General features: G+C 52.2%; 1 protein-coding gene across 1 annotated transcript; it reads right to left on the bottom strand.

The window, feature by feature from the left end:
- Positions 1-1,957: 1,957 nt before the first annotated feature.
- On the bottom strand, positions 1,958-12,282 carry PNPLA5 (patatin like phospholipase domain containing 5). The gene is made up of 8 exons (XM_066253064.1): positions 12,090-12,282; positions 11,477-11,709; positions 9,554-9,619; positions 9,065-9,274; positions 7,966-8,026; positions 6,592-6,777; positions 4,450-4,582; positions 1,958-2,078 (listed from the first exon to the last, which is right to left on the bottom strand). Exons 1-8 carry the CDS (start codon positions 12,280-12,282, stop codon positions 1,958-1,960), a joined length of 1,203 nt encoding a protein of 400 aa, XP_066109161.1.
- Positions 12,283-17,696: the final 5,414 nt, after the last annotated feature.

Below are 17,696 nucleotides of genomic sequence, written 5' to 3'. Positions count from 1 at the left end.
TGCATGGTGTAGAGTTTGCAAGAGCGTTTAATTTTCTCAGGTTAATATCTCATGACATACATGTTATGGTCTCCATTATATACAGGGGGAAACTGAAGTGAGGGGATTTCCTTGGTCTCGTCAATTCTAAGTCAGCAAGATGGTACTCAAAACCAGTTATATCTGAATTCAGAGCCCAGGATCCCTCCTCTGCTCTGTAACACCTCAGGACCCTGTGTCAGGGGGACACAGAGATGACAACTCAGGGAACTCTGACCTGGATCAATTCCTAGACTGTCTGCATTGCCGTTAGCTGAGCCATCTCAGCATCTCCTGATGGCCTGACCAAGGGCATAGTATGGGTTCTGCTCTGAGGACAGGAAGAGCAGTGACTCCCAGGAGAGGCCAGAAAAGGTCTCGTGTCTCAGCATCCTCTCTGCCTGAGAGGGAGGGGCCAGGAGAGGGGTAGGGCACCATCAGCCTTCCTGTGGAATAAGAGGGAAGGGGCTGTTGTGGTGGCAACCAGTGGGTATCACAACAGAAGCACACGCAGCTGGAATTATGGAAAGATTTTAATCCTGTTAACCCCTCTCCTCTCAGCTCCCACCTCCTGCAGGGTTCTCAGCTCTTGCAGGGTAGACCCAGTAAGAAGTCAGAATTCAAGGTTGCAGGAGTGAGTAGACCATGGGTGTCACCCCTGAGGGCTGGTGCAGGACAGAGGAAGTCAGAGAAAGGATCTGAGGGGAAGCACACCACCCCCGTCACTTCCATTTGCTCTAAGGTGAACATCCTCACCATCCTCTGTAAAGCACTCCATGAGCCCCCTACCATGGTGCCCGGAGCCCTCAGCAGAGCTGCCCCCTGCCCTCCAGATGGAAATTCCAGAACCAAGATGTGTATCAGCTCCTGCCTTCCTTTCTCCCTTTTATGAGCCAGGACCAGGGTGACCTAGGACATACCAACAGGCTGGGTCTTTCCCCAGATAGAAGTACCCAGCCCCAGGGTCCGGGGTCCAAGGAGCAGGGGCTCCAGAAAGGCTGGTGGGGCCTCCTTTAAATCCTCATGGCCATCTGCCCACACAATCTGAGATAAGAGTCTGAGAGGAAAAAAGGGAGGCTGTCCCTTCAGTCCTCCACTTAGCTGAAAATTCCATTGCCCACCCTGGGCCAGGAGCTAGGCTCTGAGCTCCAGAAGATGCGACAGATTCAGGTCTCACTCAAAGGGCAGATATAGGCACATAAGACAAGGGCCAGGATGGATCGGGAGAAGCCAGTAACTGGGCTGGCCCAGCTTTGGTGTCCCTCAGACCCGGTGGGTGGGGTGAGTCTGAGCTTCTTGGCAAGGTCCACAGGAGGAGCTGCCTCAGGCTAGATGGGGTGGTGACCGGCGGGCTGCAGAGGAAGCAGAGGCCAGTGAGGGCAAGTTGTCAGAGCCCAGGGCTGGGTGGAGGGCAGGGTGAAGCCAGCGGGCAGCCTGGCACAGTGAGCCCCAGGCCACTCTTCTACCCGATCCTCCAATGATGAAGGGAGGTCCAGGGTTCTTATTTTGGCTGAGCTGCAAGTGACAGGAAGGTTCCAGGGACAGCTCTTCCTGGAAGGGCTGTGCAGGTGTCCCTGGAAAACAAATAGCTGCGTAGTGGGGACGGGAAGACTTCAGGGCCTCCAGCCAGCAAGGAGGGCAGGCTGGGGAGGCACCCTCCCATAGGGCCTGTGGGGACATCTGGAGATCTGATGGGGACATCTGCAGGACTGATGGGGATCTGGACATCTGATGCGGGACATCTGCAGGACTGATGTCCTTTGTGCCAGCTGAATGGTGACTGCCCCAAGAGTCCTGCAGACTGACCAATGTGCCTGGTCAACACCTACATCCAGGCCCTGCTTGGATGGTTCGGACTGCCTGCCCAGGGTCCAGGGAAACAGCCAGTGTTCCCCACCCAAGCCAGCTTCTCCCACTCAGCCCCAGGCCTCTGCCCGCCTCACCTGACCAGCCCAAGGAGCTGGTCCTTCGTCCTGGAGTACACCCACAGGGCCAGGCTCCTCAGCATACCCTGCATCCACCACATGTCGGCCGGCACATCAGGCAGCCACACTGCCAGCCTGGAGGAAAGGGCAGGAACAGCTTCACCCGAGCACCGGCCCGGCTGAACCCACCCTCCCCACCGGCCCAGTGCGGAGTCGGAGGTCTCTGCACCCAAGGCACCAGGGCTGAAGGAAGGGAAATGGAGGCAAGAAACACCCAGTGGTATTGTTTCTACCACAGAGCAACTGAGACCCACGGGGCTCCCGCAAGGGAGTGAGGGATGGAACATAACAGACTCTGAACTTGGTGAAGGTGGCCAGGCCCTTAGGGTTGACTCCACGGGGCACAAGTGGAAAGCCTGGGAAAGGAAAGGGCTGGGTTTTGGGGTCAGGCTGGCTTGGGGTACAACCTAGCCCCATCACTCATCAGTTGTGTGACCTGGGCATGTCAGGGAACCTCTCTGGGTCTCAGTTTTCTCACCTGCCAAATAAACAGTCACCTCGCCTGTAGTTCCTAAGCTCCTCCCTATCTCTGCTCCTTCCTCCCTCTCCTCCCCAGACCAGCTCCCCACTCCACACCCCTGCAGCCAGTGACCGTGCTGTCATACCCGGCCCACCCCAGCTCTCTCATGCTCAAACTTGCCTGTGCTCCCCACATAAGCCCTGCAGCAGCAGCAGAGGGCTGGACATCCAACTATGGCCAAGAAAGCTCTTGGCCCGGCACCTTCTTGGACTCAGTGGATGCTGCAGGGCCTCACCCCCCTACACACACCATCTTGCCCTCAGAGGGGCCTCTAAATCTGAGTCTCAAACTGGGCACAGTGTAGTGTGACAAGCAAGCATAAGCTGGACTGTCATCTCCCTTGCTCTGCACCTTCTGCCTCTATTATTACACCTGCATGTAGATTACAGAGAGCACTACGTATGATTTCCCTGTGGTCTGGGCAGGCTTCCTCAGCAGGGCTCCCACGTGGATTTTTTTTTTTAACTGGAAAGGCTAGAATTTGCCTTTATCCTTTTTTATTTCAACCTGTGATTTCAGTCTAACTGCTCAGCATGAGGAGGCTTAGCCAGCAGGAAGCTCTCCCCCAGCTTTGGGTCACCAGCAATTTAAACAGCAGGAAAGAGACCTGTGACCAACTCTCATAGACCTTCTAGGGAATAGAGAGTTTTTAAAAATGTAGATCTCCCATGATGCCCCTGCAACCTTTGCTGCCTTCAACACTTCCAGGATAAGAGCGCTTTCCTCACATGGCTACGAAGCTGTCTGGCCTCTCTGGCCTCCTCAGCCCCAGCTTGGACAGTGCTCCACCTTTAGGCTCCAGCCACACTGGCTTCCCTTTCTTTTTTTTTTTCAGAGACAGAGAGAGTCAGAGAGAGGTATAGATAGGGACAGACAGACAGGAATGGAGAGAGATGAGAGCATCAATCATCAGTTTCTCGTTACGACACCTTAGTTGTTCATTGATTGCTTTCTCATATGTGCCTTGACCGTGGGGCTACAGCTGACCAAGTAACCCCTTGCTCGAGCCAGCGAGCTTGGGCTCAAGCTGGTGAGATTTTTTTTGCTCAAACCAGATGAGCCAGCGCTCAAGCTGGCGACCTCGGGGTCTCGAACCTGGGTCCTCCACATCCCAGTCCGATGCTCTATCTACTGCACCACCACCTGGTCAGGCTGGCTTCCCTTTCTACTTCTCAAAAAAAGCCTTACTCTCTCCTGCCCCAAGACCTTCGCATATGCTGTTCCATCCATCTGAAATGCTTCTCCCTTCCCTCCTTCTCTCTTTGCTTAGTGGATTCTTATTCATCCTTCAGATGATAGCTCAAAAGTTATCTCCTCCAGGCAGCCTTCCCTGACTAGATAGCCCCTAGTGTGAGTCATCTGGGTTCACAGCCAGTGCAGGCCTCCCTAGGTATCTCTAGGCAGAGCTGTGGTTACATAAGCGAATGTGTGATGACTTGTATGCTGTCAGGCTCCACAAAGCCAGGGACTGGTCTGGGCAGTGCTGCCACCCTAGCCTCCAGCTGGGGTCTGGGCAAACCCTCACTAACTATTGCTAGAATAAATGAACAACAACACAGAGTGATCCATTAGTCAGCAGAGTAAGAATGGTTAGAGAGGGCTTAACCACAGCCTATCTGCCATGGAAGAGCCTTGTTTTATAGAAAAGGAATCTGAGGCCCAGAGAGGTCAAGAGACCTGGCCCAGGCCACACAGGAAATCTGAACCAGACCAGCCCCTAAGGTTATTTTCAAAAACAACACATGGTCTCTGAGTCTTTGACAGGTGGAGCAATGGGCCAAAGGTCTTAGAGACAGGAGAGGGGCCAGGGCACTGACCAGGAGGCCCCCAATGGATCAAAGCTGTGACAATGCCTTCCTATCAGTCCCCCAAGACCCTTATGACTAGGCAGTATGGGAAGCCAGCCAGGCTGTGGCTGGGCCTCACCTTCTGCTCCGGTAGTAGGCATACTCGAAGGGCAGCGTGTAGGGCAGCAGCAGGTACGTCAGCACCCTTCCGGGCCTTGACTGGCAAAAGCGGGCCCAGGGCCTGGGATCCCTCATACTTGCTTCCTTCAGTGCTACAAGAGAAGCCATAGCATTGGCCACCCACCCACCCCTCCAGCCAGCTCCCCTTCTGCCTCACACAGTCCAGACTGCACCCACCCCCATTTGCAAACACACAGCTCAGATCAGGCCCCTGCTGTGAGCCAGCAGAGGGCCAGGCCTTCAGCTTGTGTACTCTCATTATTACCCCTGAAATGGACAGGGTATGCCCTTTTCACTGAAGAGGAAACAGAGGTTCAGAGTGGAGAAGTGACTTGCCTAAAGACTGGCCAAGAAGTGACAGAGCCAGGATGGATCCAAGGCCTGCTCAGGCTCTTCCAGCTCTTTCTATCTCTCCCACCCCTCTGGAAAGTCTGATATGGCCACTCAAGATGGGATAGGTGCCCACACTTTACCTCCCTCAATAACAGTAGCACATCAATATTATCAACCACAGCAGTGGCAGCAGCTAGGACCATAAGCATTTTCTGAAACTTCTATCCTCTTAACTAACCAGTGTATTAGGGACCTGCATCCTGGCCGGGGACAGAGCCAGAGCCTAAATCCCTGCCCCAGACCATGGCATAGCCATGCACACCCCCTCCAACCTGACTCTGGCCAATGCTTCTAGAGATGTATGCTGGGAGGGTTCACACACAGCATAGTCCAAGTTACACACAGTAGCTCCCATTTACCTGCCGTGTGTCCTAGGACGCTTCCCTTCCCTTTCCCAAGCTTAGGTTATTTCCCCTGTAATGGCAAGACCTACTTCCTTGGGCAGGTAAGTGAAGATTAAGGGGATGCCTATAAAGACCAGGACAGATGACAATTCCCTTGGGCATGTGGGGAAGGGAGGGGAAAAGACTGTCCCATCAAAGTATGAGCTCTCTGGTGCCCCCATGTGGCTGTGGGAATGCTGCCAGTCAGAGTTCCAGAGCCCAGAACTTGAAACTGGGGCTCAGCACACACCAAAGCCCATTTCTGTATCCCAGGTGTGGTTTCCTTGCCCACCTCATTGTTTCTGCTCTGGCCTCACCATCGTCATTTCTCCTCCCACCTCCTGCCTCTTCAGCCTGTCTGCCCAGCTAGCTGCGATAATCACTGGGCCTAAAGTTCAGAGTAGCAGTGAATGCTAAAAAGGAGAGATTGCCCCTAGTAAACCCTCAGTGGCCCCAATTTTCTCTTCTAGGCCACCTGCCCAAACCTTCTAGCCTCCCTAAGCTCATCTCTGCTACTCTGTCCCTCAACCACTAAATTACAGCCTCAGGGGCCTCTGGCGTTTTCCCCTCCACACCACCCCAGGACATTTGCATTTGCTATGTCCTCTGCCTGGACCCTTGTCTTCCCCCTCCCTTTGCCTGGCCAACTCCTTCTTTCATGTCTCACATAGATGCTGCTCTAATTCACCCCTCCCCCACCAGTACTATTCCACATGTCTGTGGGACCCTGTACTTTCCTGTATTGCAACTGTGACATTTAAGTCACTGAGCAGAACAGGCTAAATGATTCAGAGTAGAATTCCTGGTTCTGCCATTTGCTAGTTACATGACCTTTGGTGAGTCGCTTAACCTCTCTGTGTTATGGTGTCTGCATCTGTACAATGGGGACAGTTCAGTACTACCCCCAGAGTAGTGCTCAGAGGATGAAATGAGTCTAGACCCTCCATATGTGCCTCTCCCGCGTCCCTCAGTACTTCCTGTCCTTTTCCGGCCAGTGGGCAAAGACCTGGCTCTCTCGGGCACAGACTTGGGTTTGAACCTCCCAGCTGCAGGCTCTGAGATGCTGGGGAATCACTTCCTCTCTCTGAGCTTCAGTTTCCTCATCATTGAAATGGAGTGAGAAAAAACACTTAGGCCCACAGTGTGGTGAGGAGTGAGGGACAACATGTAAGAGCTTCTTGGCACCAGGCCTGGCACTTAGCAGGCACTCAGAAAAGGTCCCGTCCTCTTCCAGACCATGATCAGCTTCAGGGCAGGATCCTGGCCCCAAGCCCTGAGTGCAGGGCACCTGCTAGGTGAGCTAGAGCAGGAAGGAAGGGCAGTACCAGCCTCCAGCTCTGGAGAGAGCTGCTCAAAGTTGGGCACGTCCTTGACCAGCACGTTAGGCACTGCCCAGTTGAGCAACAGGCCCGACTTCTGGTCTCTGTCATAACCAGTGTCCTGGGTCCCATCAGCTGGGGCTGGGGGCTCCTTAGACACCAACGTCCACAGCACCGGCTCCTTGGTGAGTCCTGGGTCAAGTGAGAGGATGAATATGATAGATCAGCACATCGGAGCTTCCCAGGCCAAAGGACTGCAGGTCCCAGTGACAATGACAGCCCCAGCTCTCCTCGCTGTCCATACTATCTGCACTGATCAGCACTCAAACTCAGCTCTGAGGACCCACTCATCACAGGACGGACCCGCGGCTCATCCAGAACCACGCTTTCCAGCCTTCCCCCAGCTCCACCCCGCTCTGTTTCCTGTGCACTTCCTTTTTCCTTGTTTCTTTTTTCCTTTTAGAATTTTTCTTCTTCACTTTCTACTGGTTAATCAGAGCCAGATCCTGCAGACCCAGTGCAGGGTTTAAATTTTGGCTCTACTACCTGTTAGCTATGTGACCTAACAGCTCCATGCCTCGGTTGCCCTCTCTGGGAATGAGGAAAATGAAAGCCTGCTTGATAACAGTTTTCTGAGAATTAGGTGAATACTTAAAGCTCAAGCCCAGGCCTGGCACGTGGTGAGTACTCAGCAAATGCTGCTTTGCTGCTGTGTGTTTGGGGTCACATATGTGTGGGGGAGGGGCTCAAGGACACAAGTTTGGGCCAATTTGGGTTCAAATCTCACTCTAGCACCTTGAAGAGCATTGCCCTAAGGGGTGACATTCAAGTCCTCTCTGGCCCACCCACTGAATATACTCTCTCTCTCTCTCTCTCTCTCTCTCTCACACACACACACACACACACACCCTACAGCTATACTAAGTTATGTTTCCTCAAGGTGCTGGCCTCTGTTCCTTTGCTCTTGCTCATCTTCTCTGTGACTAGAATGTCCTTTTCCTTACTGTCTTCAACCTTTCCATCATCTCCCTAACTAGAAAAAATCCAGTTTATCTGTCTCCACCTCCAGGAAGCCATCCTTGCCCACTCCCCCCCCCCCCACCGGCAGGGTCAGATGCCTCCTCTGGGCTCCCATAGTCCTGAACATCCCATCCAGATGTCTCTCTCTGATCTGACCCCCTGAACAAGGCTGTGGATGGACAGCTTGATAGCGGGACACATGTGTGATTCCTCTCTGGGTTCCCAGCACCCCGCTCAGGCCAAGCACAGAACAGATGTTGAGGAAGAGAATGAGGGAGCCAAGGTCCACAAAACTTCCAATGCCCAAGAGGCAGGATCCACGTGGGCGTGACCCCAGCTCCTGTGGTGGCTGTCACCTACCGCGTCTCTCCAGGAACCTTAGGGCATCCAGGTAGCCTTGCTTGCAGTACTGAACCACAACCTGCCAACACACAGGTCAGGGTGCAATGGGGAAGGCAAGGACCGTCCCTCAAGCTAATGGTCACAGACTAAAGATGTGTCTTCAACCAGAAGTGATTCCAGCTTATTCTCCCCAAGAGACCCCCTAGAAAGGCTCAAGGACCCCGGGGAGGCCCAGCACTGAGCAGGGAAGGCCAGAGGACTGCAGGTGAATGGATCTGCTGTTTCACATTACTTCCTTTCTCTGTGACTCCCTGGTTAGGGTACCCTTGTGCCAGCCCCTCCCCTCTCTGGCCGTAGCTCCCTCTTCTGGCCCAAGCTGCCTGGGACATTGCCTGGTTTCCTTCAGGTCAATGGATGATGGATCTCTTTGCCCTTTGATTATTTCCAGTACCAGCCTGAGATGACAGAAGCGACCTGGGGCCCGGGCCCGTCTGTCCCGCTCAGAGCCCCACTAGTGGAGAAGAGGCATCTGCAGGTCCAGAAGCAGCTCTGCTTCTCCCTGACTGTGTGACCTGAGGACACCACACCGCCTCTCTGAGCACCTCGGTTTACCTGTCTGTAAGATGGGGCTGAGGTGGTCTGTTCACTCCATCCTCTGAAGGATCAGAGAAAATAAACGTGACTTGTCTATAAAACTCTACACAACCATAAAAGGCGTGAAGAAATAGGAAAGAGCCAGGGCATGGTTGGGGTGGAGGAGCGTGTTATGATGATAAACTGTTGTCAAATTAGCTACTTTCCATAAATACTGAGGGGCAAAAACCAGAAAATGTGGGTCTGTTTTACATTTTTTCTCAGCTTGTGCTTCGCCTTCACACAGAGGGTCAATTTGGCCACAGTCTAGGGCAGCAGTTAGATGCATGGGACCAGGCTAGCTCAGGATTTGAAACCTGGCTTTGCAACTTCTAGGCTGTGAGGCTTTAAACAAGTCACTTAAACTCTCTGAGCTGTGAGGTACTTCCCTGAGAAGCAGAGAGGATAACAGTCTGACTTCCGGGGCCCTTGATCATTGCAAGGCTCTAACAGCTTCAAGGCTGGAAGCCGGGGCCAGACCTACCTCGGAGCTGGGAGCTACAAGGCAAGTAAATGCCAGGAAGAAGTTCATGGTGGAGATCTGGAAGCTGGAATTGAAGGCGTTCAGCTCGAACATGCTGGCTGAGGTGCTCTGGGGGCAGATGTCCACTGTCCCAGGGAAGGGCGACACAGTGATGGTGGAGGGGCAGTCCGCAAAGGGCAAGTTGTTGCTCAGAGCCCCATCGAAGTATCGCTGCAATTGGGATGGGCAGTGGTACCCTCAGGATGCCTGCCCTCCTGCCACACCACCATGGGGCCACACACCAAGAGTGGGCTGCAGCCAGTGACCCCTGAGGCTGCGCCTGAGGCACTAAGTCCATTCCAGCCCAGGTTTGCTTTGAGTACCCTGGGGGCAGGGGGAAGGCTGGCACACAGTAGGTACTCAAGGAGTATTGGTGCCTTTCACCTTCATATCTCTCACCAGCAGGTGCCTCGGGCTGCAGAGTGGGGGTGGGGGGGCTCGGCCACTTACCTCCCCTCTGAATTGGGGGGGGATCATCCCGCAGTAGAAGGGAAAATACAGGGAACAGACCAAAGCCTGGGAAGACAAGAGTCAGCGGAAACAGTTGTTCAAGCTCCTTGTTCTCAGAACCTCCTCTGAGCTCCACCTCTAATCCCATAATAGCCTACAAGGTGGATGTTATTTGTCCTGTGTCCAGGGGAGAGAACTGAGGCCCCAGGATGCGCTGGATCCCAGCCAAGTTCTCAAAGTTAAGAAGGGATGTGAACACAGGCCTGTTTCGACATCCACCCTCCTCTTCCTGCTGCCGGGACCCTTGCTGACTTGAGTATGCTGCTGGGGTTTCTTTCCCCAAGGAAAGAGGCACCAGGTACTGTTTCTCTTTCAACAGTCTGGCAGGAATGCTCCACCAGGAATCTAGGGATGCCTCCCAGTGTTCCTTGGATACTGATTCCAACCAGATGCACCTCAAACAAGAAACTCTGACTTCTCTACCCACTTGGAAAACACTGCCTAACTCTTCCCAGGAGAGGCTCTGGTAAGTCCTGAAGTAAAAAAGACCCTGGCATAGCACCTGATGCTATTGGAATTTGAGCTGGATAATTCTCTGCTGTGGAGTGTGGGGGCGCTGTCCTGTGCATTGAAGGATGTGTACCAGGACCTCTACCCACTAGATACTAGTGGTGTATACATGCACACACATGAATTCATGTGCACACACATGCATATGTGTGCAGAAACACACACAGTTGTGACACCCCCAAATGTCTACAGTGCTGCCAAATGGCCCAAAGGGCAAAATCACTCTAGTGACTAGCCTAGAGCTTATCAAACTCACGGAGCACAGAGCCTTGTCTCACGGAACCTTGGAAACTCCCCTCCAGTCCTCTCTGAGAGATGCAGAATCTATCCTAGCTCTGACCAGATGGAGATGCAGGTGAGCCCCTTGTTCTCACAGATTAATAATAAAAGCGACAGCAGCTAATGCTTACTGAGAACCTATGTGCCAGGCCCTGTACTATGTGCTACATAGGCAAAGATAGTGAAATGCAGTTTAAGGTCCCCAGCTGGCCTCCTTGGGAAGCTGTGGACATCAGCCTGAAGGAAGGGACCAGCCTCTCCATGCACACAGTAAGAATTCAGGTCTCACAGCCTCAGAGACAGGCACTGCGCTGGGTGCTGGGGGCACCCAGATGAAGGCAGATTCTGCATCAGGGGCCCCAGTCTGGGTGGAAGATGCAGACCCAATGCGGAGGGTGGGCCAAGCTGCAGTGGGGGAAGCACAGGGCAGTACCTGTCTCCCTATCTGTCTGAGCACCCCTACCTTCTGCCCCTACGTTCTTGTTTGTTTGTTTGTTTTGACCATATGGCTCTCTGTCATATCCTCGTTTTATTTCAATATTGAATTTTCTTAATTAATCGCAGATGTGGTCATTATCTATAACCCACACACATCAGACTGGAAGCCCCAAGTTTTAGGCAACATTTCGATTTATGTAATTCCCTGTTACAGTCACAGTGCCTGGAATGGTAAAGGGCACATAATAGATGCTCAGTAAATTTTTGCTCACTACATCAAAATGCGCTTGGAGAACCAAGGTGGGGAAGGGGCTAGGCAGGCATCTCTCTGGAAAGAGCAGCCCCTAAGGGGGGGGGGAGGGGCTCTGACTAAAAAAGCCCGACTTTCCTTTCTCCACAACCATACTTTCCGTGTGAGCAAGCGGGAAGTTTCCATATACACCTTGCTGCCCTTCTCTGCCTCTCAACTACCTCACTTGTCAACTAGGGGGCTGCAAGTTTACCACCACCCCCTACCTTGCAGATGTGTGTGCCCCTGGGAAGTTCCTGGAAGTCACTCTGGTAGGAGATGAAGCCTACTGGCCTGCCCCCAGGCCCTGGCCTGCCCCCAGGCCCTGGCGCCCACTACCTGCTCACCTGGATGACCTCATCGCGGTTGGCAAAGTCCGTGACAATGAAGTTGCTGCCGTCAGGCCAGCGGGTCAGCGAGATGCCCAGGCGCTGGGAGGCCAGGATGTGAATGTCAGGGGGCAGGAAGTCTTGCAGCTCTTGCTTGATGTGCTCGATGGGATCAAAGGCAGGGTGGAAGATGCCCAGGCTCAGCTGATTCACCTTGTTGGCCAGACTCAGGAGATGGGAGCAGCTGAAGACTGCAGGCACCAGGACAGGGTCCTCAGCCACCAGGGAGCCTGCCACCTGGCTGCGGGGAGTGAAGGGGTCCTGCCCTCTTCTCAAAATTTACAAGCCCTGCCCAGTCTTGCGTTCAAATGATGGGTCCCACCTTTTGTCCCCAAGTGACCTTGTGAACAGTCTTCCTAACTCTACACCTCGGATCTCTCTTCTGTGAAATGGTGGTACCCATAGTCCCGAGTCTCATAGGAATAAACGGGAGTGTGCTGGGTGTAAAAACCGCTGGGCAGGGCGCCAAGCACCGTGCTCCCTCCGCACCCACCCCCTCCCGTCCGAATCAGCTTCTGTTGGAGCTTGCGAGATCCCCAGCCCTCCTGACCCGCGCTGTTCCCAGACGCACCAGATGGTTTGTCCATGATGAGGCAGAGGGCGTTGAGCGACCCGGATGAGGAGCCATAGACGCGGCGGGCGCCCCGGAGGAGGCGCGGGGCGCGCTCCCTCAGGCAGTGAGTCACGCCCACGTGGTAGAGGCCCAGGAAGCCCGCGCCGCTGAAGGACAGGTTCCAGCTGCCCTCTTCCTCGAAGCGGCTCATGGCAGCGGGGTCGGAACGGGACAGGGTCGAGTAGAGCCAGGAAGGGGGATCCGTGGCGGACGCTGCCGGGATGGAGCGCAGGACGCAGAAGCCTCACGGGTCTAATGTGGAGCTGGGGGTGCGGCGGCCCAGAGGTGAAGTTCTGGAGGTAGAGCCCGGGCCCCGCCCCCGGTGCTGCGTCGAGTCCCCTGGGCTGCATCATTCCTCGCCCCAGCCAATGAGGTCCCCGGGCTGAGACCACCCCCTCTCCTCCAGGTGTGCTCCAGGTGTGCCCCAGAAGCGCCGGCTTGCCGTGGGTGCCCTGGCGCCACCCCCACATGCCTGCCCTAGGTCAGGATCATGGTCCCAGATTTCCCCGGGACTGGGACAAACTCTTGCCTGATCTCTGGTAGTCTCAATAGAAGCATTATTTGACCCTTGTGAAAACGGAGGGCAGGAGGAAAAGTTATAGACAGCAAATGTCAGAGTTGGACACAAAACGCCTGGTTTTTGGGAGTCAGACCAGACTCCATTCTGCAGCTGTGCTGGTTCAGGGTCCAGGGAGAGCCGTGGGAGGCAGGGGATCCTGGCTCCAGACTCCGTCTCCATCCCCTGCGAACTTTGCCCAAACTCCTCATCCTCTCTGGGCTGTGGCTTTTCAGTATAATATGAGAGGCTTGGGTTTGAGGACTTACGGAGACCTTTCTGCTCTGACCTCTGTGCCCACAAACATGGACTCCCCATCAACTGCCCGGCCCTGCTGGCTGGCTGGAGGCAGGAGCAGCAGGCACCACACAGTGTAGTGCTTTCTGTGCAGTCACCTTCACAAAGCAGCGTGAGTGGACCACTGTGCCCCTGTTCAGTTGGGGACCCCAACCACCAGCACAGCCAGGAAATGCCTCCAAGAAAACTTGCCCACACCCTGTAAACCGGGGGGGGGGGCGGTGGGTAACACTCAGGACATCAAGCCTGGGCAGCCAGTGAAATGAAGTACCCCAGAGAAATTTCCCCATATGCTCACAAAGGTAGTGGGAGAAGGCAGGGAGGGGGGCAGTGTTGACTGCGGTGGTGGGTTGTACACTATTTCCTGCCCAGGGATGGATGAGTAGCCACAAGGGTCAGCCCATGGAATGTCCTTAGAAGTGATGGGCCAAAGATGAGTGAGGTTTATTTCGTGATACCATTTGTGTGGACACTCCCAGAGCATTACTGTGTTCTTTTGAATAATGTATTAGCTGTCTGGAAGGTGGGTTTGAAGGTCACACATTTCATATATTAGAGTCTGCCTATGGGGAGTAGAAGGCAAGGGAAATAGAGAGAGGAACGGGAAATGAACAACATAAAGCAGAGGATGTATACCTCAGGGGCTCAAAAGAAGGGAAGGGGGCACAGCTAGGCTCAGCAGCAGAGCTGGACCCCAGCCCAGGTCAGCCGGACTGGAGCTGCACCACTCTGACTGAGTGGGAGGCAAGCCAGTGGGGCAGACCCCAGACTCACATAATTTTCTTCAGAGTGCAGAGCCCCTGGAGACCTCTCTCCTTGGAGGTGAGGCCAGAGGCCCAGGAGAGGCTCACTGAGGGGGGAGGGGCACTCTGAAGGCTAACAACAATCCTCTGGGTTTCCCTCCTCCCTGTCACTGGGCTGAGCGCTTTGCCTTGGTCATTTTATGTTATCTTCGCAACAGTCCTGTAGGATAAGCCATATTGCTGGCCCCATCCTACAGATGAAGAAACTGAGACGAAAACTGTGAGTTCAGCCACTGAAAGGCCGAGCAAGGATTTTGCCAGCTTCCTTGTTGCCCTGGCAAGAGAGAAGGGTGGGGGCAGGAAGTGGAGATGGGGGAGCCTAAGCTTCACAGGGACCCAGCTGAAAAGCATGGTGGTTCATGACTTAGGGAGGGGTGGCCTCTCTGCAGGAACCAGGACAGAGCAGCACTTCTCCAGGGACCCTGGAAGGCTGAGTGTAACGAGGCTGGAGACGGGGACCCCACAGATGCAGTGAGTCAGGCTAAGAGCACAGTGAGTGAGTCAGGTGGGCCATCAGGCTGGGGGAGTTTGGGGCACCCTGGGGCTTCCGGGTGGAGAGGAATGTGAGCGACAAGTAGATAGGGAGCCGCAGGTGGCATGGGTGGATGCAGTGGCATGCCGGTCCCAGAGGCTCCCAGGAGAGCCTGTGCCTCAGAGAAAAGATCCTGGAATGAGGAGGCACTCCAGGGACTGCTATACTGTGCTTTCTAAATGTATGGTTAAGTGATAAGTGCAAAGTGCAGGACAGTCTACATAGAATGCTGCCCTTTGTATAAGAAATAAGGGGAAATAAGAAAATATTCACATGTCTCCTTTTTCCCCTTCTTTTTTAGAGACAGAAAAAGACTAAGAAGATAAGCCTTGAACTAAGTGTTGGTACTTTGCAAGGGGTCAGTGGGGATGAACAGAAGGGGTGGAGAGCGACACTTCTTTGAGTTTACCTTTATATATAAATTTGACTTTGGAACCACTTTAATCTTTTGTACACTACAAAAAAAATCATCAAGCATTAAAGAAAAAAAAACTGCAAATGGCATACAAGCAAAAACAAATGAGCTATATTTCAAAATAATCATGTAGCCACACCAAATAGGGAGCTTTTGAACATTGGACTTAGACTATGCAGATACCCTCAGACTGAACACACCAAAGAACGGCAAATATTAACCTTTACTTTTTGCAGTGGGATAGGCTAGCAATCCTGAAAATACTTTTCTGTGATTTATAGGAATGAAAATACCCCCAAAAAAATATATTGTGGATAACGGAAGTTAGGTTCTCACTATGAGAGAAACGGGTTCTGAATACGGAAAGACGGAAGGCTAGAAGGTATCCTGAATTGAAATTGAAGATAGCACCATGAACTTGTGGGGTTTAGACAGATGAAGACAGAAACCGATGTAACTGTGTGTGACAATGAGTCTTACATAGTTTTATTTCTATTTGGAAGCTCTGTCCTCTGAAAGGGCCCAGAAACAAAAATAGCTCAAAAGGAATGAACACACGCAGTGCCAAGATCTTGGTTTCTAAATACCATTCTACGCAAAAAGGAAAAGCTCTTTGGGGAAGTGATTGATTGCAGGGCTGAGCAAGACGAGCACAAGATGAGCCTGGAACATCTTCTGCCAGAAAGCAAGTGTTTAAGAAATGATGAGGACTAGTCAAAGGATACAGGAGCCAGCTTGAAGGGGGTTTCACCAGCTAAATTTGGGGCAATGTGAACTTCAAAATAAATAACTTTTTAAAGATTTATTTATTCATTCTAGAAAGGAGAGAGAAAGAGAGAGAGAGAGAAAGAGAAGGGAAAGGAGCAGGAAGCATCAATTCCCATATATGCCTTGACTTGGCAAGTCTGAGGTTTCAACCCGGTGACCTCAGCTTTCTAGGTCAACGCTTCATCCACTGCGCCACTACAGGTCAGGTCAAAACAAATCATTTTAATAGTAGAATATTCATGTATAAGATAAGAGTCTATGAGTCCATAAATGAATAAATAAATGGAGGAGAAGTCAAAGCTCTCCCTTATGTTAAATGCTAAGTAATCACTGTAGAAAATGGAGAATCATCTTGCAAGATGCTCAGTAGTGATTGATCGGCCAATTAATCATCAATAGAGGTCAAATCAAATGAGAACCAGGAACAGGATATTTACAGAGTTTCAAAGTATCACCCTCACACTTACTATTAATTACAAAAGTCAAAACTGAGTTACAGTGCATTAACCTTGCAAATACAACCATAACCAAGTATCATAGTTAAATTAGAAAAGGGACATTCTACTAAATAACTTGCCTCCACTCTTGAAAAAAAGTTAAGATCATGAAAGACAAAGAATGGCAGTTTAAAAGAGACTAAAGAGACACAGCAGCTGCCCTGGCTGGATGGCTCATTTGGTTGGAGCATCATCCTGCAACGCAGCGGTTGCTGGTTCGATCCCTGGCCGGGGCATATACAGAACCAGTCTCCCTCTCTCTCCCTTTCTTTCTCTGAATTCAATTAAAAAAAAAAGAATACAAAAATAGGAAAATAAAAGAATACAAAAATAGGAGGAAAAAGACAAAGAAAACATAAGGCAACAAAGAATATTTTTTAAAAGAGAGAGAGATGACAACTAAGTGCAATGCATGGTCCTGGATTTGAACTTGGCCTGAAGGACAAATGGCAAAATTTAAATGTGAGCTGTGAATTAAATAGTAACACTGTGTTGATGATACATTTACCAGTTTTGAGAATTGTACTGTGATTATGTGAGTAAATGTCCTTGTTCTTAGGAAAGACGCTGAGATATTGAGGAGTAAGGAGGCATGGTGTCGCAGCTAATTTACAATAGTCCCTCCAAGAAACCCTCTAGCTCAGAGGTCCCCAAACTTTTTACACAGGGGGCCAGTTCACTGTCCCTCAGACCGTTGGAGGGCCGGACTATAAAAAAAACTATGAACAAATCCCTATGCACACTGCACATATCTTATTTTAAAGTAAAAAAAACAAAATGGGCCCTGGCCGGTTGGCTCAGCGGTAGAGCGTCGGCCTAGCGTGCGGAGGACCCGGGTTCGATTCCCGGCCAGGGCACACAGGAGAAGCGCCCATTTGCTTCTCCACCCCTCCGCCGCGCTTTCCTCTCTGTCTCTCTCTTCCCCTCCCGCAGCCGAGGCTCCATTGGAGCAAAGATGGCCCGGGCGCTGGGGATGGCTCTGTGGCCTCTGCCTCAGGCGCTAGAGTGGCTCTGGTCGCAATATGGCAACGCCCAGGATGGGCAGAGCATCGCCCCCTGGTGGGCAGAGCATCGCCCCTGGTGGGCGTGCCGGGTGGATCCCGGTCGGGCGCATGCGGGAGTCTGTCTGACTGTCTCTCCCTGTTTCCAGCTTCAGAAAAAAATGAAAAAAAAAACAAAAACAAAAAAAAACAAAATGGGAACAAATACAATATCTAAAATAAAGAACAAGTAAATTTAAATCAACAAACTGACCAATATTTCAATGGGAACTATGCTCCTCTCACTGACCACCAATGAAAGAGGTGCTCCTTCTGGAAGTGCAGCGGGGACCAGATAAATGGCCTCAGGGGGCCGCATGCGTCCCGTGGGCCGTAGTTTGGGGACCCCTGCTCTAGCTGGATATATCTCTGTATCTATTAGAGGAAAAGTATATGTGACAAGTGTTACTGGTTGGAGAATCTGGGTACAGGTGACAGGAGAGTTCCTGTTTTGCACAATCCTTGCGAACTTCTCTGAAAATGTGAGGTAAGATCCAAACAAAAAGGAAAAAGCCAGTAGGCACTTAAGCTCCCTGGTCCAGCTCGGGCAGCCAAGAGGGAGCCAATCTATTGCCATAGCGAGGAGTTCAGTCCAGTGTTGGTGTTTCGATGGTGGCTTTAGATTTGCCAGAGATCACGAATGAATCGAGGGCACAG

This window comes from Saccopteryx bilineata, chromosome 1 (genome assembly GCF_036850765.1).
Source record: "Saccopteryx bilineata isolate mSacBil1 chromosome 1, mSacBil1_pri_phased_curated, whole genome shotgun sequence".
Classification (NCBI taxonomy): domain Eukaryota; kingdom Metazoa; phylum Chordata; class Mammalia; order Chiroptera; family Emballonuridae; genus Saccopteryx; species Saccopteryx bilineata.
Note: the sequence above shows the minus strand (reverse complement) of the source record. Positions and strands in the feature narration are given on the sequence as shown.